Source organism: Nuphar pumila, chromosome 15 (assembly GCF_984573655.1).
Source record: "Nuphar pumila chromosome 15, dmNupPumi1.hap1.1, whole genome shotgun sequence".
NCBI classification, from domain to species: domain Eukaryota; kingdom Viridiplantae; phylum Streptophyta; class Magnoliopsida; order Nymphaeales; family Nymphaeaceae; genus Nuphar; species Nuphar pumila.
The window spans coordinates 34,855,399-34,880,940 of NC_143263.1; the positions used below are offsets into that span (position 1 = coordinate 34,855,399).

General features: G+C 37.0%; 1 protein-coding gene across 2 annotated transcripts in view; it reads right to left on the bottom strand.

Annotated features, from left to right (window-relative positions):
• EMB3142 (nuclear pore complex protein (DUF3414)) overlaps nt 1–25,542 on the bottom strand; it is a 132,794-nt gene that overhangs the window by 35,051 nt on the left and 72,201 nt on the right. For both annotated transcript variants that reach the window (XM_089988665.1, XM_089988664.1), the window contains exons 26-34: nt 23,962–24,165; nt 17,557–17,649; nt 9,697–9,810; nt 9,356–9,523; nt 9,212–9,267; nt 9,055–9,127; nt 8,753–8,943; nt 8,535–8,664; nt 8,368–8,445 (exon numbers count right to left, since the gene is read on the bottom strand). In XM_089988665.1, coding sequence (XP_089844791.1) covers nt 8,368–8,445; nt 8,535–8,664; nt 8,753–8,943; nt 9,055–9,127; nt 9,212–9,267; nt 9,356–9,523; nt 9,697–9,810; nt 17,557–17,649; nt 23,962–24,165 — 1,107 coding nt within the window. The remainder of the gene's footprint in view (nt 1–8,367; nt 8,446–8,534; nt 8,665–8,752; nt 8,944–9,054; nt 9,128–9,211; nt 9,268–9,355; nt 9,524–9,696; nt 9,811–17,556; nt 17,650–23,961; nt 24,166–25,542) is intronic.

Sequence of the window (25,542 nt, forward strand, 5' to 3'; positions counted from 1 at the left end):
TCAGACCATGACGCCCGGCATACTGCTATCTATACAATTTTTTTTGGATGTTTCATCATGTGTGCATGTATCATCTTATAGAGATTTTCATTAACACATGCTTTTATATGCCCTTTTTACATTCTCATGAGCATAAACCTTCAAATACCTATAATATGTATATGCAACAACAACTGTGAAAGCATGAACATACTATCAACTCCAAGAAAAAAATATTCAGATTCACCATTTTTTTTATGAACCCATAATTAGGAATCAACCTACCATAAGCTTACATACATCTAAGAGTCCATACATGGACCATCCATGAAAAACGATTTTCATCAAAAGTAAGCATTAAAAGAACACCTATACAATAAATAAAAGTTCTCTTTGAAAAGACGAATAAAAACCAAAAACATGTCCATGGAAGAGGATCCATAAATCCTCCTCCATGTGTTTTAGAGTAGACATAAAGATCTACTCTTTTCCCATGGATTATCATCCAAATCAAGCATGGAAAACCCACCTACATTCAATTTCTCACTTGATACAAGAGAGGAAACCCGTACCTTTACGTGAATCGAAAAGAAACAAGGAAAACAATTGGTTAAAAGGCCGGATGGCTGGAGAAGAAGGTTCCTCCTTCTTCTTAATCCTTTCTCTCTTTCCCTCTCCTTCTCTCTCCTCTTTCTTTTTCCCCCTTCTCTTTTCTTTCTCTTTTAATTTTTAGGCTTAAGTAGCCAGAGAGGAGGGTGACGCACCTCTCTCTCTCTCTCTCTCTCTCTCTCTCTCTCTCTCTCTCTCTCTCTCCTAAAATTTTCAAAACTCCTTTTTAGGGCTGGAAAATCAATGGCTCAAAAGTTTTCCAAATATTCAAGCATCCAAAATCAGGTTTTTTTGCCCAAAAAACATAATCCAATAGTCGATTTCAAGCAAATGGACCATGTTCTCTCTCTCTCTCTCTCTCTCTCTCTCTCTCTCTCTCTCTCTCTCTCTCTCCTAAAATTTTCAAAACTCCTTTTTAGGTTGACTTTTCAAAGTTTCCAATTTTTTAAAGCCTTTTCTAAAACTTGTTGTAGCCTTCTTAGGCATGTACAAGGACTCTATTTAGAAGTCCTAAACATCCATATAAATAAATTTTGAAATTAATAAAAATAAATTAATTAATTAATTATTAAATATTAAATAATTAATAATTATCCAAAAGTTTCCAAAAGTTGCCAAATTATCTTTGGAGACTTCTTAACATTAATTAACCCCGATTTAAAGTTTTTATTGAATTTAAAGCTAGAAAATCGTTGGGCATAGGTTTGGATCTGGATTTGGATCTAAGATCCAAACCCATCTCCAAAAATCCAAAAAAAATGAACTCGACCAAATCCAGATTAATATGGGTCTTGGATAGAGTCCATATCCATATTAATTTGGATCAAATCCACCGGATCCAGTCTGATCCAAATCCAGATCCAAACTGACAAACTGCTCCTTTTTTAAAAAATGTGATTTTCGGACCAACCGGAACTCTAATTCGAAAAAGTAACATATCATTGCACTTGACATTCCGAGACGCATCCAACGATATATCACTTCAATATAAATTCTGAATTTTGCCTGAAAACAACCCAAATTTCGCCTGAATTTAAAGGTCAAAAATAAAACTATTTCCTACATTTGAAGTAGCTCGTTTAGACCTAGGCCAAGCTCAGACTGAAAAGCATCAGTCTAATATTGAGGTTCAAACGATTTTTATTCTATACTTAGCCAAATTTTCAACAAAATCATAAAACGACTATGTGTGAAATTTCGTGATATTACAACATGGATCAGCCCCAGCCATTGGCTTGTTTAATCATACCAGCAAAGGTAAAAGTTTTCACATAGTTGATTGAGTACATGAATTTGGTCATAAACATGTTTAAGATTGATATATGCATTCTCTTTAAGATGATACATAAACCTAATCCTGCAGTTTGCAATTGTGCATATCATGCGTATACAACAACAACAACAACAACTACGCCTTCATCCCAAAACAATTGGGGTCAGCGATATGAACCAAAAAAGAAATTCATTTTGGGTCTTCCACATGAATCCTTTTCCTCCAATCATTTCTATCCAACGCCATGTCCTCGGTGAGGTTCAAAGCATTCATATCCTTTCCTATCATCTCCATCCAAGTCTTCCTAGGCCTACCCCGACCTCTTTTAACTAATATATTTTCCCATTTCTCCAACCTTCTAACTGGAGCATCATTAGGCCTTCGCCGAATATGTCCAAACCACCGTAAACGATTCTCTCGCATCTTATTTTCAATGGGTGCAACACCTACCTTCTTACGTATCTCTTCGTTCCGAATCTTATCTTTTATTGTATTTCCACACATCCATCTAAGCATCCGCATCTCAGCTACACTCATTTTTTGAATATGATGTCTCTTGGCAGCCCAACATTCCGTACCATATAGTAAAGCGTATGAATCTAAAATTTATTTGATGTTTGCATAATTGTGATCATATGCATATTTGGTTGATTATGCATGGAATTGATCATGAATTGTATTCTGCAAGCATCTATTTGCATGTGTATGTGCTTGGCTTAGTGTGCATTCATATTTTGTGTTTTGAATGTGCATTATGAACATGTTTGAAAACAATGTGTGTGTTGCATATTTACTGAAATTTTCCAAAGATGCAAAAATTACTTTTAAAATGCGTTGGTGGTCATATGTGAACTATTGCGGGTTGTGTAGGCCAGGAGCATGTGTTACTCTAATTGTTGATTTTATTTATGCATTGCAAAATTTATTTCTGAAAATTATTGGTTTTTCAGAGTTAATTGTACTGTAAATTGTGAGGGTCAGGACCTGAAATTTGTTGGTTTTGCATGTTAATTTATAGAATGATTCTTGTGTAAAGAACTTGAAATTTTTATTTGAAATGATAAAAGAGACCAAACCGTGTAATTAATCTCTTCCTTGATGTCTCTTCCACAGTATGAGAATCCTGAATGGTGGTTATAGGAGACCATTAGGATATTAAACTCTGTGTGTGATTATGCTCCTAAAACCGATAAAGTAGTTCCCCTCCCGACCACGGTTTTAGAGAGATTCAACCACTTTGCTTGGGGATGGTGTTGTTAACTCAGTTGTAGTTATTAGAATACTAATAAAGTGGAGGCAGCGGCTGTTGATTTATGGGATGTCTCGGCATTAGACGTTGATTTCTAATATTTTGATGGATGGTGTTGATTTCTGGTATCAGTTGAGGAACAAGTGTGGAACCAAGTAATAAAATAAAAAATGTGTGTTAAGCTACAACTGAGAACATATCTTGGACTTCAGAAATTTGTAGTCATTTTGCATATATACGGGCCTAAGAAAAAGTGAAAATTAAAATTGTGTGCATTTAATAGGGACATGCATGCAAAAGCAACTCTGATAAATAACTTAATAAGTTATTTAGGAATGTGTATTGAATCATGAAGATGTTATTGTTCAGCATTAGTTCATGCATTTATGCATATTCGGCTTTACATAATATTTGTTTTAGCATGATATTTGGTCGAATATTTGAATAGTAGAATAAATGTGGTAAGTTATTACTTGTGATTCTTCTGAAATTTATGCATGAATTTGTTTATGCTATTTTCTTTACTGTTTGAATTTTTAGAATAATTCGTACAAAGGACTTTGATTCTTACCTATTTTCTTAAAACTGTTTTACAGAAATGCATGCCCAGTAATGTCTTGACTAGCTGGCTGCAGACTACGAGCTGTGTGACTGGTGTTTTGGTTTCTGACAGGATGACGTGTTTTGATATAGACGATTTTTGGTCTTAGACTATTTTGACAGTTTGATTAAATTAATAAAGTTTGATTTATTTCTTTAATTGATTCAATGCACGATATGATTTGAAGTTTGGTATATTAAATTTGTAATGCCCTAAATCCTTCAGTGAGTTTCCGCAATTGTTTTAAAAAAAATCCACTATTTTTACAAGGGTCAATTGGGGTCGTTAGAAGCGCTCATGCACTAAAGAGCATAACACCCTAACACAAGATATGGCTTAGGATATTTTTCATAAGTGCCCGTAAGATCTCTCCAACCAATTCAATTCTTTGAATTAATGCATCACAAGATTCATCTATCTTAAAAATTTATCCTCTAGTTTTGGATTAAAAAATCCACAGTAACCTCACATGGTTTCAAAAAAGAAAAAAGGATAAAAACATCAATGCTACCTATTACCATAAACAGATGCATGCATAATGCCAGGTAACAACTGTTATAATGTAATCCTTAAATCTCGTTGTATGTATGTATATGTGTGTGTGTGTGTGTGTGTATATATATATATATATATATATATATATATATATATATATATATATATATACATATATATATATATATATTTATTCAAATACCCAAAAGGGTATTTATGTAATTTCCCATTTTACGCATATTCCATTTGGAATATGTTTGTACTTTTTGTTTTTATTCTTTTTATTTTTCCTTTTTTTATTTTATTTTTACCTTGGTTTGCGCCACCTAGAGGGCCCCAATAGAGTCGTTGGGGCCTCCAACGGGCACAAATGTGACTGTTGGGGGCTCCCAACGACTCTTTTGGGAGCCCCCTTGTGGCTTCTTTTGATGTATATAAATAGGGGTGTTCCCCCTAGGGATGGCAGTGGGGCGGGGCGGGGCAGGGGACAAGGTTTCCACCCTCGCCCCGCCTCAAAATTTTATCCTCCACCCCCGCCCCGCCTCCGCGGCGGGGATGGATTTTATCCTCCACCCCCGCCTCCATCCCCGTTTCATACCCTTCATCCCCGGTCCAAACGAGGATGAGGCGGAGCGGGGATATTGCGGGGAAAAGTGGTCGGGGCGGGGTTGGGGCGGGGACGGGGCGGGGCGGGGAAAAGTGCACGTCCACCCCTGCCCCGCCTCCATCCCCGTTTCATACCCTTCATCCCCAGTCCAAACAGGGCTAGGCGGGGCGGGGCCCCGCTTTCCCCCGATCCACTGCCATCCCTAGTTCCCCCTTGTAATTTCTCAAGCTTGTGAGTTCAAGCTTTTTTTATTTCTAATATATTGTGGCATTCCATGCCTTTGTGCATGTTCATATTGCTTTATGCCTTTGTGCATATTAGTTCGAAGTGTTCTTTGAGTGCTTTTGTGCACATCTCGTGTGAGGATTTCGTGCTTGTACGAGTATTGTCTCATTGGAGACAATTTTACATGGTATCAGAGCTTGGTTAAATATTGAAGACCGTGTGATTCTTTGTTTTTGGAGTGCCTCGAAAAATGTTGAAAATTCCTAAAGATGAAGTTCTTCGTCTTCGGAAAGCTCTTTATGGATTGAAACAGGCTCCCAAAGCCTGGTATGATAGATTTAACAATGTAATGTTAGAAAATGATTTTTTTCATGTTATACAGATACTGTATTATTTACCAGAAAATCCGGTGCAGGAATTGTTATATTATTGTTATATGTTGATATGTTAATAACAGGTGATATGTCAAAGGAGTCAAGAAAATTAAATCTGTCTTGACTTCGAAATTTGAAATGTCATTTCTTGGGGATTGAAGTTGCTTACTCTCAGCGTGGTTATTTCTTATCTCAAACTAAACTTGCTTGTGAGATTATTGACAGATCATGAATCTCAGATGACAAAATTTGTGAAACTCCTAAAATAGAGGGTTCAAAAATGAAGATTGATGATGGGATTCCTCTAACTGATCCTACTCCTTATAGGCAGGCTCACTAATGTATCTTAGCATCAACAGGCCCGATATATCACATGCAATTCACATTGCCAGTCAGTTCCGACATGCTCTTACATCGGTTCACATAAGTGCAGTTCTTCGCATCATCAGATATTTAAAGAAAACTGCAAATAAGTATTTTTGTTCTCATCTTGAGAATTAAATTTAATTGCTTATACTGACTTTGATTGGGGAGGTAACCCTAATAATCGTCACTCCACCACCGGTTTCTGTGTCTTTTTAGGAGAATCATTGGTCTTTTGAAAGTGTAAGAAGCAACAGAAAGTTTCTTTGTCCTCCACTGAAGCTTAATATAGAGCCATGGCATCCACAACCATAGAAATTTATGGATTTGGCGTCTTCTAGAAGATATGGGTGTTTGTATTAAAGAGTCAACAAAGCTATGCTGCGACAATAAAAGTGCAATATATATTGCCAAGAATCACACTTTTCATGAGCGCATGAAGCATATCGAGATGGATTACCACTATGTCAGAGAAGAATACTTGAAGAAGGTTATTGATCTCCCGTATGCAACGCCTGAGTACCAACTGGCCGACTTCTTCACTAAGGCACTTTGTTCGCCTAGATTTCACTTCCTTCTTGGCAAACTTGCGGTCATCACAGTGTAAGTTTGAGGGGGGGTGTTAAAATGTAATCCTTAAATCTCGTTGTGTATATATATATATATATATATATATATATATATATATATATATATATATATATATATATATATGTATGTATGTATGTATGTATGTACGTATATGTGCGTATACATTTGTACTATGTATATATGTATATGTATCTCTATGGATATATATATATATAAATATATATATATATTCAAATACCCAAAAAGGGTATTTCTATAATTTCCCATTTTATGCATATTCCATTTGGAATATGTTTGCACTTTTTGTTTTTATTCTTTTTCTTTTTCCTTTTTTTATTTTATTTTTCCTTGGTTTATGCCACCTAGGGGGCCCCAATAGAGTCATTGGGGGCTCCCAACGACTCCTTTGGGAGCCCCCCTTGTGGCTTCTTTTGATGTATATAAATGGGGGTGTTCCCCCTTGTAATTTCTCAAGCTTGTGAGCTCAAGCTTTTCTTATTTCTAATATATTGTGGCATTTCATGCCTTTGTGCATGTTTGTATTGCTTTATGCCTTTGTGCATGTTAATTCAAGTGTTCTTTGAGTGCCTTTGTGCACATCTCTTGTGAGGATTTCATGCTTGTATGAGTATTGTCTCATTAGAGACAATTTTACAACAACAGCCCAAAGGAGTGGCCTAGAGCACCCACAAATGAAACCACCATATGAACATCAAAAGCAGTATGACATAAAGTAGTCAAATACATCAAGCTCCTAGACAGCTGTGCAAATACTGAAGGTTCTTGTCATGACCTGCAATCAGCAACCTTTTACCAAACGGCAAATAGAGTTATCCTAAAATAATATGCAAAGAGTAGCAAATCTCCAATGTACTAGTAATGATTATGCCATCAAGATTAAGAAGCAAAAAGCAGTAGAGATAAATGCAAGTGGAATACAATGATTAAAAAAATCCAAGCAAAGAAACTGTTGAACTGAACACTAGGGATTGTGCCTCAGGCCTCACCCTGATGAAAAAGGATAGTAAAACAATAACATCCCAATAATAACAATACTATTACTAGTATTATTTTTATGTAAGTACTACTACTACTATTATTATTAGAATAATTATCACATAAAGTCAAGTCGATCTACTCCTTTACACTGCAATAAACTGTTCCATTTGAGCAGATAGATAGAAAATGGTTTATCCTGAAAACATATTTCCCTGGACTGGGTGGTTAATTTAAGGAACTTTAATGATTGGTTATACTGCATGTTACTAATGAACAAAAGGAGCCACAGTCCCTCGGTCTGTTTAAGAAAAAAGATGAAAATGGAAAAGGTAAAAGGAAGTCATTAACTGAACTAGTTAAAACAACAGGAATAAATAAATCCACCATCGGACAAAGAATTAGGCCCAGAAGTGCAAAATCAACCTAAACTTTCAACAGTCTGAGCAACAAAACAATCTCAATAAAGGAAAAAACCACAAAAGATAACATGTAAGTAAGAAACTGCTTCCGTAGCTCTTACTTTTCATTAGGGATGTCAAGCAGTAAGATTTGGATCCATTCGTTGCATATAGTCGGATCTAAATAACTCAGATTTTGGACCAAAATTGCACTTGAATGAAGAGAAACTATAACCAAAATGGATCAGATTAGGGCATATACCTTAGCTGGACATACATTTACATTTAAAGATTCTTGATTTTGCGTATTGTGAAATGGACTCATTCGGATTTGGATTGGATATGAAATGTAAAACCGAAAAGTCGGATTAGGAGCCTTGATTCCCTTTACTGAATCTGACTAAATAGATTTGGATTCAGTCAGTAGCTAAACCAGGACCATATACATCCCTCCTTTACATGGTAACTGCCAATTATTTAGTCCCAGACTCCCTATGATACAAGCTAAGCACACACATGTATTGACATACAAGTTTGGTTATAGAAAAGTCATCTTCTGCATAACCTAACAAAAGAAAAAGGAAAATAACAGGTGAATACCAACCACATCAAGCAGCTCACGTGCTTCTTTCTTTAATATGAAGAAATTGGCTTTATCAAGTTCTGCATGTTCATTATCAATCTGGTGAAATAGAAAAGAACATTAAAATCATAACCAGTACACGAAAAACAACAAAAATAACATGTCTCCAAGTTGTCATATTACAGTACTTTCTTATGGACCATATCAATGCCCCCATCTTGTTCTTCTTGCAGCAAGAAACGCAATAAAGGCTCAGGAATATCAGGATCAAGCATACTTTGGCAATACTGGATATAGTTGAGAAGTAAAGCATATTGCCTAATATAAAGGAGCAATCTTATCAGTTAACCATTAACATCTAAAAAAGGGAAAGAAATGGCAAGCTTTGTTAGACAGAGTAGCATGCCTCCGTCGTAGTAATTCAGATGATTCACGCCTGAGAATTGCAACAATGAGTTTCAGCAGTATGGACTGACAAGAAGCACTCGACAATTGCGTCACAGATACAATATCAAGACACGTCACATTGTCAGAATTAACATCTCCAGGGAATAGGAATCTCTCTTCACGTAACTTTGCCATGCATGTAATAGCAACCTAAGAGACAAAGTACAATGATAACAATAAGGCCACAAATTATCTAAATAAAATATACCTAGCACCAACAGCTACTGCTAGTAAAAATAAAAACTCTTCATCTTCATGTACCTGTGTCAAGATAGCTGCCATTTTCACTGAGCAGTCAGGAGAAGCAGAGGCATCTAACGTGGCATCTAGCACTCTGAAGCAACAGGAAGAACATAAATAATATGGAAGAAAATGACGAACAGATTTGGTAAAATAACATGGTTCTCAGAGGGCTCACTCAAACAAAATTTGGGAGTGGTTTCCAAGAAACATCATCCGTCTAGAAATAGACACCTAATTAAAACAGCATAAGCAGCATGTCATGGACAGAAAAAGTTGTTCAAGTACATAACTCAGCAAACGAAGATGTTTAGCAATCCACCTCAACTAATTGAGACCAAGCTACCAACAGGTGAAGTTGTGCAGCTTGCTCCTCAAGGTTACGATTGTACCTCCAACCCCACCTCAACAGCTGCTGGATAGAATTCTTTAACTCAACCACTCTGCCATCACTAACCACGGAGCTACTTTGTGGACTCATGTTACACATCTACATGTACAGATGAGAAAAAGATCTCAATTTATTGATCACTGAGTCACTTTTGTGCTCAGAAATAGGTACTAACAGAAGAACTATACATCATGTACAAAGTTTAATACATAAGGAAAGGGAAAAAACCAGAAAGAAAACTAATATGCAGAAATATCATGAGGAAGAACAACCTGCAAGAGTTTGTCACCAAAAGAAGCAAGGTCAATTAAGCGATCACCTCTTTCCGAAAAATAATAAACACCACCTTTGCCAACAGTTGCAGGATTTTGAAGAACATTGCCCACCTACAACAAGACCACAGGAAAGATGAGGCAAAAAAAGGTTCCAAAATGAGCCACGATATTATATAATCAGGATTGATAGTAAATGGAATTTAGCATTTTTCTTGAAATAAAACAAATTAAAGTTACAAAAAGATCTAAAGTATTTCATATGCATCTTGCATGTTAATTTCAAGAAGTGTAGTCAGTTGTTATTGAAAAGAAGTCATCACTGTGTATATGTCTGACCCGATCCATTTATATATTGGATCGGGTCTAGACCCAATTGGTGTAAATGTAAATTAACATGTTAAAAGGGTATTTCTGTACCCTAGTTTTATTTTTACTTAATACTTTTTGATAGAATGAAAGGGTTAGCCGATACACGACTGAACACCTCTTTCTGAAATCTCTCTCTCTCTCTCTCTCTCTCTCTCTCTCTCTCTCTCTCTCTCTCTCTCTCTCTCTCTCAGGTAAACGTGGAGATTGAAGGCTCCTTTCTTTCATGGTATCAGAGCAACGTGATGATTGTGCGTGAAGAGCTGCCTTTGATTCACGGTGACTCGATTTCACGGTGGCTTGATCACGGTGGCTCGATTTCTCGGTAAAAGACAGATCCATTTCACGGTGACAGTCGATTCTTTCTGAAATTTTTTCACGGTGAGTTCGTGATTCTAAATCTAAATCGACCCTTTCTGGAAATATTCACGGTGAGTTCGTGATTCTGAAAAATGTATTTCTGAGTTCGTGATTCCGAAATTGCTGTTTCGTGGAAATCGACCCTTTCTGGAAATATTTCGGCTGTGTGAAAATATTTCTGAGTTCGTGATTCTGAAATTATTGTTTTCGTGGGTGACTGAAACTGTTGTGCGTGATTCTAAAACTATTGTTTTTGTGGGTTCTGGAACTGTTGTATCTCCCATGTTGGAACTGCTGTGCGCGATCCTAAAACTGTTGTTTTCGTGGGTTCTGGAACTGCTCTATATTGGAATTGTTGTATCTCTTTTTCTTTTCTGTTGTGCGTGATTCCCATTTCTGCCGATCTATACCTAAGTGACAGTCGAGTGCCCTGTCAGTCGAAACCTTGGCTGTGATATACCTAAAACCCTATTAGCCGAGTCCTCTGCTGTGAATGGATTCCTCTTACGGACAGTCATGTATGTCCTCAAGCTTTCTCGGTCAACTAGTCTCTAAAAAATTGAATAACTCCAATTTCTTAACCTGGAAAAGACAGATCATTCCATTTATAAAGAGTCAGGACCTCTCTGGTCATCTGGATGGATCTGTTACATCACCTCCAGAATTCCTCTCACAAGAAAAGGCGAACGATAAAGGAGAACAGTTTGTTGTTCTTCGCAAAGAACCCAGAATATGTTGCTTGGATGAAGAGGGATCAATCGTTAGTGGCCTACATCACTTCAACTTTCTCACAGGAAGTCCTCACTGCTCTTCCTGATGATTGTACGGCCAAGGAACTGTGGGATGAGTTAGTTCAGACGTATTCACAAATTTCTGAGGCAAGAATTATGTATCTTAAGCGAGAGTTTCAAATGCTGAAGAAAGATTCCATGTCTGTTATGGAATACTTGAACAAAATGAAAGGCATCACGGACCAGTTGGCTGTTGTTGGGTGTTTTGTCAGTGAAAAGGACAAAGTACAACAAACCTTGAGTGGATTGGGGTCAGACTATCATGTTATGACGACTACCTTATTATGTTTACCAGAACTTCCAAAGTTTGAAGATCTTCGTGCGAAGTTATTGCAATATGAGATGACCCTAAAAGGATCTTCTGAAGATTCTTATGGGAATTCAGGAACACAAAATGTGTTGGCTATGGGAATGAGTTATGGCCGAGGACGAGGAAGTTCTTTTCGAGGAAAAGGAGGCCCAGGGAGAAACACCTATGGAGGTCGTGGCATACTTCCGACACCCAATATACAAAAACAAAGACCCATTCCCACTTGTTTTCTATGCAACAAGAAAGGACACCTTAAAGCAAATTGTTGGTTTAATCCTCAAAACAAAGGGAAAGCCCCACAAGCAGAGGCTAGGAAGGATGGAGAAGTAAAGGAGTTGTTGTTGGCAGCCTTGGCAGGATTGAATATGAAGCAAAATGACAAAGGAACTTGGTATGTCGATTCCGGAACAGCTACTCATGTCACAGGTGATGCAGGTAAACTTTGACTCTTACACCTTATGTTGGTAAGAATAGCAGTCACAGGAGATGGATCTCATCACTCGAACTCACATACTGAAAATGTCATTATACCAATGTCAAAGTCTTCTCTTAAACTTTCAAGTGTCATCAATGCACCTAATATTCAAAAGAACATTGTTTCTGTCTCAAAACTTGTTGATGATGTCAATGCTTCAGTTGAATTTACTCTCTCTTCTGTTTATGTCAAGGATCTTCGCACGAGGAAGACATTCGCTAAAGGAAAACGATAGGGCAACATGTATATCTTTCAAGAAGATCCTTCCTCCGTTCATTCCGACTATTCATCCTTGAAGCCTCACCAGCGTCAATTTTTTTATTCTGATTTTATATTCAACTGAATGTAATAAGCCAAGACTTTGGCATAGTCGTCTTGGCCATTGTGGTCGTCATTTTATTGAAAAACTTGTTTTGAATATATTTATTCCTAAGTCCAGTCTGAGTTCAGATGTCGTTGATACAAAGTGTTCTAGTTGTCGTTTATGTAAGAATCATGTCCTACCATTTGCTTCCATCAATAAAAGAGCTTCAAGGCCATTTGAGGTCATTTGTTCAGATGTCTGGGGTCCTGCCCCAATTACTTCTCTTTCTGGCAGTAAATACTATCTTATTGTAATTGATAGTTACTCACGTTATACTTGGATATTTTTTATGAAGCACAAATCAGAAGTTTTTGGATTGTTCCAAAGATTTCATTCTTTTGTTCAAAATCATTTCTCTACCAACATTCTTAATTTCCAGTGTGATGGAGGAGGTGAATTTTCCTCGAATGACTTTGTTGGTTTCCTTCAACATAAAGGGATAAAGAGAAGAGTGTCTTGCCCGCATACACCTCAACAAAATGGGATTGCTGAAAGGAAGCATCGACATATTATAAAGACTGCAATGAGTATGATGCACGGGAGCAATCTTCCTGTATCATTATGGACTGAGGTCTTTCACTCCACAGTCCATGTGATAAATCGATTGCCCATGAGTATCTTAGAAAATAAGTCACCATATTTCTCTTTTTTTGGCATATAACCTGATGGCCATGCATTACGTGTGTTTGGGTCTGTTTGCTATGTTCACATTGACAGCTTACTCAGACACAAGTTCCAAGATAAAGCCTTAAAATGCAGGTTTATAGGATATGCAGAAGACTACAAAGGGTACAGGTGCTATGATCCTCTGACTAAGCGTGTCAAGATATCAAGGAATGTAATTTTCGATGAGATGAACTTTGATGCTCAGGATGTTAATTCAACCCTTCATGCTGATAACTCAAGCCCCAGCATTGAGGTATACTATCCATGGTTAAATTCAAAACTTTTTTCCAATGATAGAGTAGACTGTCAGTTCTTGTCTGAACCATTTTTGAGATGCCAAAGTTTTTCTGCGAAAGAAATGAGTGGTTAGAGTGCGGAAGAAACTCTTTTGAAAACAAAATGTTTTTGAGAAAAGCAAGAATGAAGGGCTTTGGTAGACAATTTTAAGAGGTTATCCCATTACCCGGGGTCGGGTCATCACAAGACTTGTGATAATTGTGTCACCATTTTCATGATAACGGAAAAAATATGCCTTGTTACCTAGGCGAGGTCGTCAACCATGATAAAAGATATTGAAGAGGAATAGGAGGAATGTCCCATTTACCAGGGATGAGGTCGTCACCAGAATCGTGACCATTTATGCTATAAAACAAAAGAGTAAAATTTGGCCCAAAGCAGCTTTTAGAGCAAAAAGTAAATTTTACTGATAATAGATTTAGAGGTATACTATCCATTGGTTAAATTCAAAACTTTTTTCCAATGATAGAGTAGACTGTCCAGAAAATTGCAGTCAGAAGGAGACACATGAGGAATCGGCAAATGAAACTCAAATGGAAGAAACTGTTCCACATGTCTTGGAGCCAGCAAGGTATAAAGGTATTGTGTACACTCGGCGAGAAAAAGAGCCCTCATTCGTCTCTTGTACGAGTACGGATCCATCTTCACAGACAATGGATATCAGAAGATCCTCAAGGATTCGACATCCACTTGACAGGTGGATAAGTTATAAAAAAATTTCATTGGATTTTCAATTGTTCTTGACATCCATAAGTAAAGAGGAAGAGCCCCTCATGTTCTATCAAGCTGCGAGTTCTAGAAGATGGGTTGAAGCAATGAATGAAGAAATGGAAGTTCTTCATGAATGTGGAACATGGGAGATTGTACCTAGGCCACTAAACAGAAATGTTGTTGGGTCAAAACGGGTGTACAAGATAAAGTATAAACCAGACGGGAGCATTGAAAGGTACAAGGCTAGACTTGTAGCCAAGGGATTTACACAAAAGGAAGGCCAAGACTTTGATGAAACTTTCAGTCCTGTAGTTAAAATGGGGATCATTCGCATTGTGTTGGGTCTAGCTATTAAATATGGTTGGTCATTAAGCCAGCTGGATGTAAAAAATGCTTTTCTGCACGGGGATTTAAAAGAGGAAGTTTACATGGAACAACCCACTGGATATGCAGAACGAGAAGCCAAAGAATATGTATGCAAGTTAAAGAGAGCTCTCTAATGCTTGAAACAAGCCTCTCGTTCCTGGTTCGATAGTTTTTCTCTAGAGGTATAACGGCATGGCTTCTCTCGATCCCTTCTAGATCACTCATTATTTATTCACAATGAACAAGGAGTCACTACTTTCCTATTAATATATGTAGATGACATCATCATCACAGGGAACTGTAAAAGTCACATTGAGCAGGTGAAGGAGTTATTAAATCAGAGATTTAAGATGAAAGATTTGGGAGAGCTGCGATATTTTCTTGGGGTAGAAGTTGATAAAAGAAATGATACACTCACCCTTACTCAGCACAAATACACGTTGGACATTCTCAGCAGAGCAGGCATGATAGATTGTAAGTCGTTGACAACTCCAAGTGTCATTCATCAGAAACTGAGTTCAAAAGACGGGGACATATATGAAGATCCCACTAAGTATCGCAGCTTAGTTGGCATGTTGCAATATCTGACTTTTACTAGACCTGATATAGTATATTCGGTTAATCAGGTATCCCACTTTATGCATGAACCTCATATGTCACATATGGAGGCAGTCAAACGTATACTTCGTTACCTGAAGGGTACAATTGGTGATGGGCTGGTATACAAGAAAAGGGAATTAGATCCAGGCGGGGGCCATGAGGGCCATGAGATCGTCACTTATGCTGATGTTGATTGGGCGGGTGATCCAGACGAACGACGATCAGTATCCGGTTATTGCAACTTCATTGGGCCAAACTTGGTATCCTGGAGCAGTAGAAAACAAAAGGTGGTTGCTAGATCGAGCACTGAGGCTGAATACAGATCGACGGCCACTGCCACGGCCGAGGCTACATGGATAAGACATCTCCTGACAGAAATGGGAGAACCGATTGTTCGGTCACTGTTGTTGTGTGACAATCAAAGTGCCATCAACATGTCCTTCAATCTCATCAATCATAGTCGAGCAAAGCACATTGAAATAGATCAACATTTTATTAAAAAAAGGTTGAAGATAAAGAGATTGAGCCTATGTATGTGCCAACTGAAGAACAAGTTGCAAACATTCTCACTAAAGGGTTGACGAAGGACAGATTTTGGTTTCTGAAAAGCAAGTTGTACATGGTTCAGCACCATGCACAACTTGAGGGAGGCTGAAAAGAAGTCATCACTGTGTATATGTCTGACCCGATCCATTTATATATTGGATCGGGTCTAGACCCAATTGGTGTAAATGTAAATTAACATGTTAAAAGGGTATTTCTGTACCCTAGTTTTATTTTTACTTAATACTTTTAAATAGAATGAAAGGGTCAGCCGATACACGACTGAACACCTCTCTCTCTCTCTCTCTCTCTCTCTCTCTCTCTCTCTCTCTCTCTCTCTTGCAGGTAAGCGTGGAGATTGAAGGCTCCTTTCTTTCAGTTATATCATGGATGTGAGCTTTTCTTAGACATACACGTATTGAGAATGCACAAGGCAATATCTGTCATTTAAAATACATGTAAAATGTCCTCTATTGTTCCAACATGTCATGGCATGTGTATTATGCCTATTTTTAAATGTCATGCCTAAAGTGCCAACTATATGCCACATGTGAATCTCTGCAACTTGCCATGGGTATAGTTGGAATTTAACATATGTGTTCATATTGGCTGCTCTCACTTTTCTCCTTTTCAAGTTTCCTCCTGTAGTAAGATCTACAATATGGTAACATAGGAAATCAATCCACTAAGTTAGGACATCCATCATTCTATATAATTTGTTTTTTCCTTCATTCATCCAATTTCTAACATTCCTTGTTCTCCAAGTATTCCCTCTCTCCCTGTTCTTCTCTATGGCGTTTCAGTTCTCTCTCCATTTCTTGTCCTAGTGTTCTTCAGAACCCAACCAACAGATCCTTTATGAGATTGTGTTGTGTAATATTACACTTCGAAAAAAATTAAAAAGAAAAAAAAAGATAACATAAGCCAAAACTAATCCACTAGGTCTGGTGATTGTGCTTAAAAGGGGATTGCTGACATCAGCTTATTACTGAATTAACAGAAGCTTGTCACGCCTATTTCCTTGTCTTTATTGATAAAGTGCAACTGCATCCCTTCCCATTTCTTTTCTACATTTGCACCAAACACACGTATATATTGATATCAAGGTATTCCAGGTCTGTCATGTTCTTTCTTTTGGTTATTTCTTATCGTAATCCACCCTTATCTTGTCCCTTGTTCATTAAAACTTGGTAATTACTCTTATTCCTTTCGCATCAACTATTGTGGTTGATATTCATTCAACCTCTTTGAATCAACTTGTATCCAGGAAGCTATATGTTTCCAATTTCATCAACTAGAAGAAGCAAACTAGCTCCTTCCTGTCAAATCATTGATCAAAAGGGACACCTTGATGGAATAAGCATGAAGCCTAATGAATTTCACACTAGAATGGAAACCAAAGAAGGGAACAACAGCAAAGTTCACACTCCAGTTCTCATATTTTAGTGGCACACACACAGATATAATATATATATATATATATATATGAGAGAGAGAGTATTTTGTGGATGCTTTAACACCCATGGCCATTAGTGAAAGCCAACTCTTCACCCATAGCAGATTGTAAACATCACTTTTCGCACAACAATTATAACCATCAGCCAATTTTTCCACTTGGTTATAACCAAAATGCCAATATTGTTTCAACAATAATCAAAGACAAAATTTGTGGTGAACATACATTCATCATTGGAAACATATCCTTTCAATGTAACAGGCTTTACACTTATGAAATCTGAAAATTTTAATGTGTATGCTTAATTCATTTACAGATAGACATGCCACATAGTTTAAAATTCTCAGAGCCTGCCCAGAGAAAACCCAATAAAGTGCAGATATTATATTTACAATCAGAAAAACTACAGCACACTTTCAACTTGAAGCGCATGCTACTTTACAATTAACATGCAAGACAGTCAGGAACCTGTTAAGTGTGAAAGTTTAAATTCAGTATTGGTAGAAATCAGTCAGTGGTTCCAGATTTACTCTAACAACAAGAAAACTATACCAGTGCATCTAAGCTCGAATTTGAAACTGCTTGCGAATAATCAGGAGCTGCAACATGTGATCTAAACTGGATAATATCAAGAAGCGCTAAGACCTGAAACGCAGAAGAATAACATCAGTAGAAATAACAGCAACCCAGAAATTTCACCGCGGTCCAGTTTTTTTATCTACCTTTAGAAGGGACAATGTTCAAAAGAAGATGCAAAAAGTAAGACAAAAAGCCAAAGTAACAAAGGACATTTTGTCTAACCCGTGATGACAACTTGCGTAAAAAGTCATGCCTTGTGTGTATTAGAGCGTGAGGTTTGAGGTGGTCGGATCTGGATCTGGATCTGGATCCATATCACTCACGTCACTGTTCATGATGTTACTGTTCGTGACGCTAATGTTCACGTCTCCTAGTTCCCTATTATATTTTATTATATATCATGTTCCTAAAATACCCGTTATTAGTCCTCTCGTCTTTTGTGTTAATAAGGGTGTTTTCGTAAAGATGTATTTTACTGTAAAGTGAATATAAATAGTCACAATGAGGCTCTATTTTCCCATATTGGCAATCGTGAGAGTTCAGCCCAAACCTTTCTCTTGTCTTCTTTCTCTCTGCAGGAACCTCAGAAAACCTAAATCTAACAGTGTGCTGAAGACAAACTAGAACTTATGCCTTAAATCATACCTTCTAAATGAACAATAATTAAATGACAATTCCAATCATGGTGCAAATAGGAGTAGGAAATGAGCCCAACCGAACATGACCTGTGAGACATTGTTCAGGCTCCGCTTGTCCAGCTCAGGCAAGATAAAACAAACTTTAGTTCATATGAGACTGAACAAAACGACGCAAGCCCAAGCCAGAAGAGGCAAGCACAAGCTGGTTCGTTAAAATAAAAAAAATGGTTTTTCTATAGGGTCCACAACAAGAATGAAACTCCTGACCTGCTCATTACAAGCATATCAACCAACTAATTGGGCTAACATGTTATTTTTGACATAAATGATACAGAGATACTACATATTCTCATCTAGACAAGGCGAGCCAAACTGAACAATGTCAAACAACCATTCTTTATGCTTGGCTCAATTATATTACACAAGCTGCTCATAGCTCCACCCATTCAACTCACATAACAAACCAAACGATCTTCATGTAAGCTGAAATGGGTTGAGGCACGAGCAGCTCAGTTTCTTTACCATGCAAACAACTAAACAAAAATCATACAAGTGAGAAGCTAAAGGAAATCTGTGGTAGGTTTAATAGAATTCCAATTAAAATTGATTACCGAGGACAGATGTCATGTCTGAAAAGAAAAATACAAGGAAATTAAAGCAGAAAACAACTCAGCTACCACGACAAGATTAAGAAATAACAAAATGAAAGCAATCAACATATCGATGAATAGTTCTTCAATCTAAACGGCAAGAATAATTAGAAAGTTATCAGCTGTCAATTATGTCAACAAAGAAAAAACATGGAAATGGTTACAAATAAATGGACATGTAGAAAAATGATAAAAATCTGCAAAAAAGTCAGATAAACACAGTTTGGCATATGGACATCTTTGTGTTTTTGTGCAAATATTGTTCATAAAACACAGGTCAAAGCTTTAGAAAAAACATGTAAAAGAAAAGATAATTTGTTAAAGGCACAAATTGAGCCCACAAATTCTTATTGTAACCATGTAAACCATTGTTGTAAAAGTTGGCACACATCCTAAGGTATGTTTCAATATAGAGCTTTTTCAGGGGAAAAAACTGACATGATACACTTCGTCTCAAGGCGCAAAAACCGCACCTCGCCTCAAGGCGAGGGCCTGTTTGCCTTGAGGCGCAACTATGGTCGAGGCGTGCGCCTCATACGCCTTGAGGTGCACGCCTCGTGACGAGGCGCATGCCTCTTTTTTGCAGGGTCAAAACCCTCAATTCACCAAAATCTATTTAAAAAAAAAAACTAAAAACAAAAGGGGGGCCGATGTTAGGGCACTCCCTTTTGTCTCCTCCCCAACCCCCACCCCCTCTTCACTGTCAAAGAAGACGAAAAAGAGAGGAGCAACCCTCTCTCTCTAAGGTACATACTCTCTCTCGCTCTTTCTTCTTCTCTGCCGCTCTCTCTCTTTGTCTCTCTCGTCTCTTGCTCTCCCCTCTCTCACTCCCCCTCTCTCTCGCTATCTCTCTAAGTCTCCTTGGGATAAGATGCCCCCTATTGTTGCATTTGCTAAACCAGCAGAAATTGAGGGCAGTGTGGCGATTTCAGGGGTGCGCCAGTTCAAACCAGGGTTACCGGAAGCGCCTAGCTAAAAGGGGAAGCACGCTTCCCCGAAGCACGCTTCCCCGAAGCGCGCTTCCGAAGCGTGGGGGGAAGCGTCCCCCTTTTTTGGGAAGCGCGCTTCCCTTTAATGAAGGATGTGTTTCCCTTTAATGGGGGACGAGCTTCCCTTTAATGGGAAGTGCGCTTCCCATCACGCTTCCCCTCGCTTCCCCCACGCTTCCCCTGTTGTTTTTTTTTCAATTTTTTGTATTTTTTATTTTTAATTTTTATTTTATTCGCTTCCCCCTCGCTTCTGAGACGCTTCCTAGGTCGCTTCCGAGACACTTCTCGAATCGCTCCTAAGTGGTCCCACGCTTCCCCGCTTCCTAAAATTTTGAAAGTGCCTCGCTTCCCGCTCCCGCTTCCCATATCGCTTCCCGCTTCCTCAACTGGCAACCATGGTTCAAACCCAAGTCACCCATCAGCAAGAAGAGCAAGAAGGTAAAGAAGAAGAAGCAGGTGGACTCCTAGAAGCCCCCTACTGCTTTCTTTAAATTCCTGTGATTTGATTCTTTTTTATAACCCTTTAATTTTTTCTTCTTCTCTTTCTAGTTCTTTTTTTGCACAACGTTGGCACCTATCTCATTGTTGTTTTCTAAAAGTAATATGGATGAAAAACAAAATCTTGAGTTGAAACTTTAAGAGGAAGTTCGGAACCCAAACGGGTAATCTTTTATTTTTTGTTCTTTCTATAAATGTAAGCTTATACGAGTGTAATGATGAAATTGACATGTATTTATTTGCATATAAATAAGTTGGTGTTGTCTTTATCGCTTTTTTTTGTTTAAATGCATCAAATTCTAAAATTTCTTAAGTTAAACTATGGTGGTACACGAGCAACGAATTGGTTTGCCACATATCCTTCATATTTATACCCTAGTCAGCAATAATATTAAAATTTGTAAAAGAATACAAATAATAATGAAGAAAAGAAATAATAGATTTTATTGATTGTTAGAGATTTTGTTACTTAGTTTTTTATTGAATGCTCGTATTTTATTTCTTAGATAATTGCATAGATCAAGTTGTTGCATTAATATTACTTTTATTAGTTGTTGCTCCATAAATAAAGCATTTATTTTATTTATTTGTAGTTTTAGATATTTTTTCAAAGTTTTTTGAAGTTTAAAAAAAAATTGAGGCTTACACCTCGCTTCAGTTTTTGGTGGAGTGCCTCGCTATGCCTCAACGCTTTTCACAACATTGCTTCTAACACTAGTTTTAGGGGTGTATTTCATATGCATCTTATGCATCTGGTGATCCACCTGGATATGGGTATCTTCCAATACAGATACTGCTGGAAGTGAACAAATTTGGCAGTATTTTTTACAAATGTTTAAAAGGTTCAGCCAGTTCTCCATGGACCTTTTTCACTTATAAGGGTCATCACACCAAAAGTAATTTTCTCTCTTTGGGTGTGAGATCTAGAGTTTGCAAGGGTCAGGAGGGTGAGGGTTTTCAGGGTTTTTAGTGTGAATATGGGGGTATTTCTGATGATTGAGGCAAAGAAGGTGAATCATAGAATCAATATCACTTCATATTTCCTTGAGTAACTTACATCGTGTTCTCACTTATGAGTTTGTACTCTCATTAGTCATGAACAAGGTTGTAAAAAGCGAACGGTAGCCGTATCAGTCTGGCCCAAAATGAGTTACATGACATATCATAAAAAAAAAAAATCATACTTTTTAGTAAAAGTCCAGAAAATCCAAAAAATAAGAAAAAATTCTAAAAAAATCATGTCACAAGAAACAATAACCCACTTTCTTGAGTCGAACATGGGCGGAGAAATGCTCCTGTGTGTGAATAACACAAAAGCCCCCTCCCTTGCGCAAGAATCAGACCACCAAAATGCCTCCAAAACTCCTAGGGTATGTGAGTTCCTCTCCAATAGCTTCTAAAGCAATGCGGCAACTGGCTCTTAAGGGGTCTTTAAACTCAAAACCTAAAAAGTAAGTTTTGGACCTTACTAAAATGCGTTGAGGGTGTATCATATGATACACCTCGTATCATGATGTATCATACCAATACAGGAGTATATCATACGATACACCCGATACAGATACAATACACACGTATCATGATACGAGTGTGTATCAACTTGTATTTGGTCATTGCTACGATATACACCATATTGTATTGTACCACCACATCAAACAATTATGAGATGAATAAAACATCGAACATCCAATAATAAAGATAATATGCTATGAATGACACGCATATCTCACAAGAAAAATGCAACTATGGAATAATATGCATGTTGAAAATAGGCTAACAAGTCACAAGATTCATAATAATGTGTGTTTACAAAAACAAAAAACAAAACTCAAAAGTATTTTTAATACTTACAACTTTTACATAACAAAGTTTTTTTAAAAAATCAACCAAAAAAGGAACTAGGTAATGTCAATCATGATCATCATCATTTTCTTCTTCTTCCTTTTGCAAGAAATTACCTCTAAATCACTCACAAGCTCTTTAGAAATAAGTATATATTGGTATATTGGCCCTAAGGGGCCTTATATGTTGGAAAAAATCAAAATCAATGCAATTTAAATTGCACTAATTGTATATTGTAAGATATGCCCACTTGCATCAAGATACAGATGACTATTGTATCATATTACTTAAAAGATACGATATGTATCATAGCATATTGTCTGACACCATACAACAATATTTACAGTGTTGGTCATGAACATCAACTCACTATCTTAATTCTGGAGCATATAATGTTTTATGTGGTTGATTATTATTTGCAATCTCATATTTTCACTTTGTTTTGTAGTTAGAAATATTTTTTTGCATTATAAAAACATTATTTTTTACTTGTTTTAATTATTTAGTATAACTTTTTATGATATGTTACAATATGGTACTCACTTTTAACATCTCTGATATGAGTTATTGTCCACATTGTACAACCCTGATGTAAACTAACATAAATGTGGAATCATTATACGTCTAAAGTGGTGATTTGTCCCAATGTCTTCCAATTATAAAAATTTCCATGACATGACATAAATAAGAGTGAATTGTATGAGAGATCCATCAAAGTAAAGAGGAAACCTGTTCATTAAGGGCATGTTTGTTTTGATCACAGGTTATTCAGCTATGAAAGTTTTGTCACTGAGAAAGTGATTTATGTAATTCACATTCTCAGGCATTAACTTTCGCATGTTTGCTTTTAGGTTGTGCATTTGACTTGTGTGAAGATCTATCATGTGAGAATGTGCCATGTCATGTCATGTCACTGTTTTATAACATTCACAGCTAAGCATCTAATGCTTGAGAAAGTTATTCACAGAGTTACACTTTAAAACTTTCACAAGTTTTGAGGCATCAGCATTCACAGATCGAATCACATTCATGGGTTGCATTTTTGCACGTTTGTAGTGCCCCTGTGAAAGTTCTAAAATTTTATTTAGAATCACAAAAAACTTGTGAAAGTTACAAAATCACAGGCGTTGCAAACATGTTCCAAGTGTCCATTGGTGGCAGGAGTAATATGAGCATGTCATACATATAACCACATGCAGTGCATTTTCACATAGGCAAATGAAACACCAAATGAAGCATGATATACATTCATTTAGTGGCTCACCAATTTCAGAGACCAAAAGAAAAAAGTGTAGCATGCATCATGTGTTGCTTGAACAATTCGAAGGAAACAAAAATTTATTAAATCTCAAGGATTTCTTGTCTTTTTGCAGACACTTCACCTTCTTCCATTACATGAATGATACAAGGATACACCATGCCTGTTCAAAATTATAGTGTTGCTAAATGCATGAACAGACAAGCATTAAGAAATATGCATGCAGATGTGTGCAGATCCCACTTGGCCATACAAACATGGATGGAGTATGCAATTCAGTGGTGTTTTCATAGATCAGAAAAACAAACACAATCTGCATTTTAATTGTTTAAAGAATATTATGTAACAAAATATGAGATCTCAAAAACATTAACTGGGGAGATCAAAACTGTGTTAGTGCAGGCACAAATGGTCCATATCCACATTAAAATGTCAATGACAAACCCCCTTCAAAACCCAAGGCATGTTATAGACATCTCATTCAAACCATCAGACGAGGATACCTTGCTCTTATTAGTGCTTCCAGTTCGCATATAGTCAATGTTATACAAGTTGTTATCTTGCAACACTGAACCAACAGATCCAATCTCGGTCGTCTCTCGAACAAACAGACGAGAAAGAACACCAAGGAAGACATCTCTATGAATTGACGAAGACGTATCACCCATATGCATTTCAGCAGCCAAAAGCTTTAATAACCATGCTCTCTGGGCAGGAAAAAGAACACACCATCAAAATAATTACAAAAGCACGGGCTGCTTAATGTAACAAACATCAAAGTCACAAAGCAAGTAGTGCACAAAGAATAAAAATAGAAGGTAAAAAGAAAGCCTTCAGATCTAGAGTGACAAAGATGGGCACCCGTATTTAATGTGAGTTTAAATTTCAGTACATTCAAAACAGAATTGGAGCTCAGTTAGTCATCATTCATGAATTTTAAATGAAAAACGTTGAATAAAGAAAAAGACAATGGAATTCAACCATATTTATGGATGAAACCAACTCTTTCAAAAACCCAAAATCAAGTAGTAGTACAACATTTGATTCAGAAGAAACAATTCCGTAACAAGACCAGTAAGTGCTAATCCATGCAATAAACTAACAGATAAATGAGCCTCTTGTTAGAAGTCGCATGTAATATTAGTGTTATATTAGTTCGTATTAGAGTCAAAGTATATGTGGTTATTTCTGCCCAGGTTTGGACTCTTTGGCTTTTATGTAATTTATTTATGTTGTAAGGGAAGTTTAGTCAAATATAAGTTGTAAGAAGATGTTAAAATACATTGTATGCATATATACTATGTCACATAGGTGCGGGTGCGGGTGCGGGTGCGGTGCGGCGATGCGGCACTTTAAAAAAACTTGGGTGCGAGGGTGCGGGGAGGGTATATATATATATTTTTTAACAATTTTAAGTTGACAATGAGTGTATGTGTGCATTTATGTATTTATATATATAACATAGATAAAACTGGACTTGGTTAGGGTTAACTAAATTTACTTTTAGACAGAAATGGACCTCAGTGCCTGACACAAAGGAAGTTGTGTCCAAGTGTCGCACCTGTACGGGTGCGGGTGCGACGCAGGTGTGGTGCCTGTTAGAAGAGTTTGTGTTACATAGCATATATATGTACATGTATATATGTACACACCTGATATACATATATTCATTCAATATATGTATATCAAGGGTATTTTAGTCATTTCATATGTTGTAATAAATACAGTCCAACAGAGATTGTATAGTCTTTTTAGATTTTTAATTTTCTTGTTATTATTAATGTAAAACTGTTTGTGACTGTTGGGAAGCAGTCCAACTAGTCGTTGGACTGCTCCCAACGGTCATATTTCTAACCATTGGAGGCAGTCCAACGCCCTTCACTCCCTTTTTTACTATTGTATTGCTCTATAAAAATAGGCTTTTGTAAGTGTTAATGTATGCTTTTTCAAGCATACTTGTTGAGATTACAAAATCATTATTTTTTACATTGTGCAGTTGTGAAGTTTGTGTTTTGTATATCTCCTTTGTGAGATTGTAATCGGTCCATTAGAGACCATATTGTGATTTGTACACTTGTATAGCC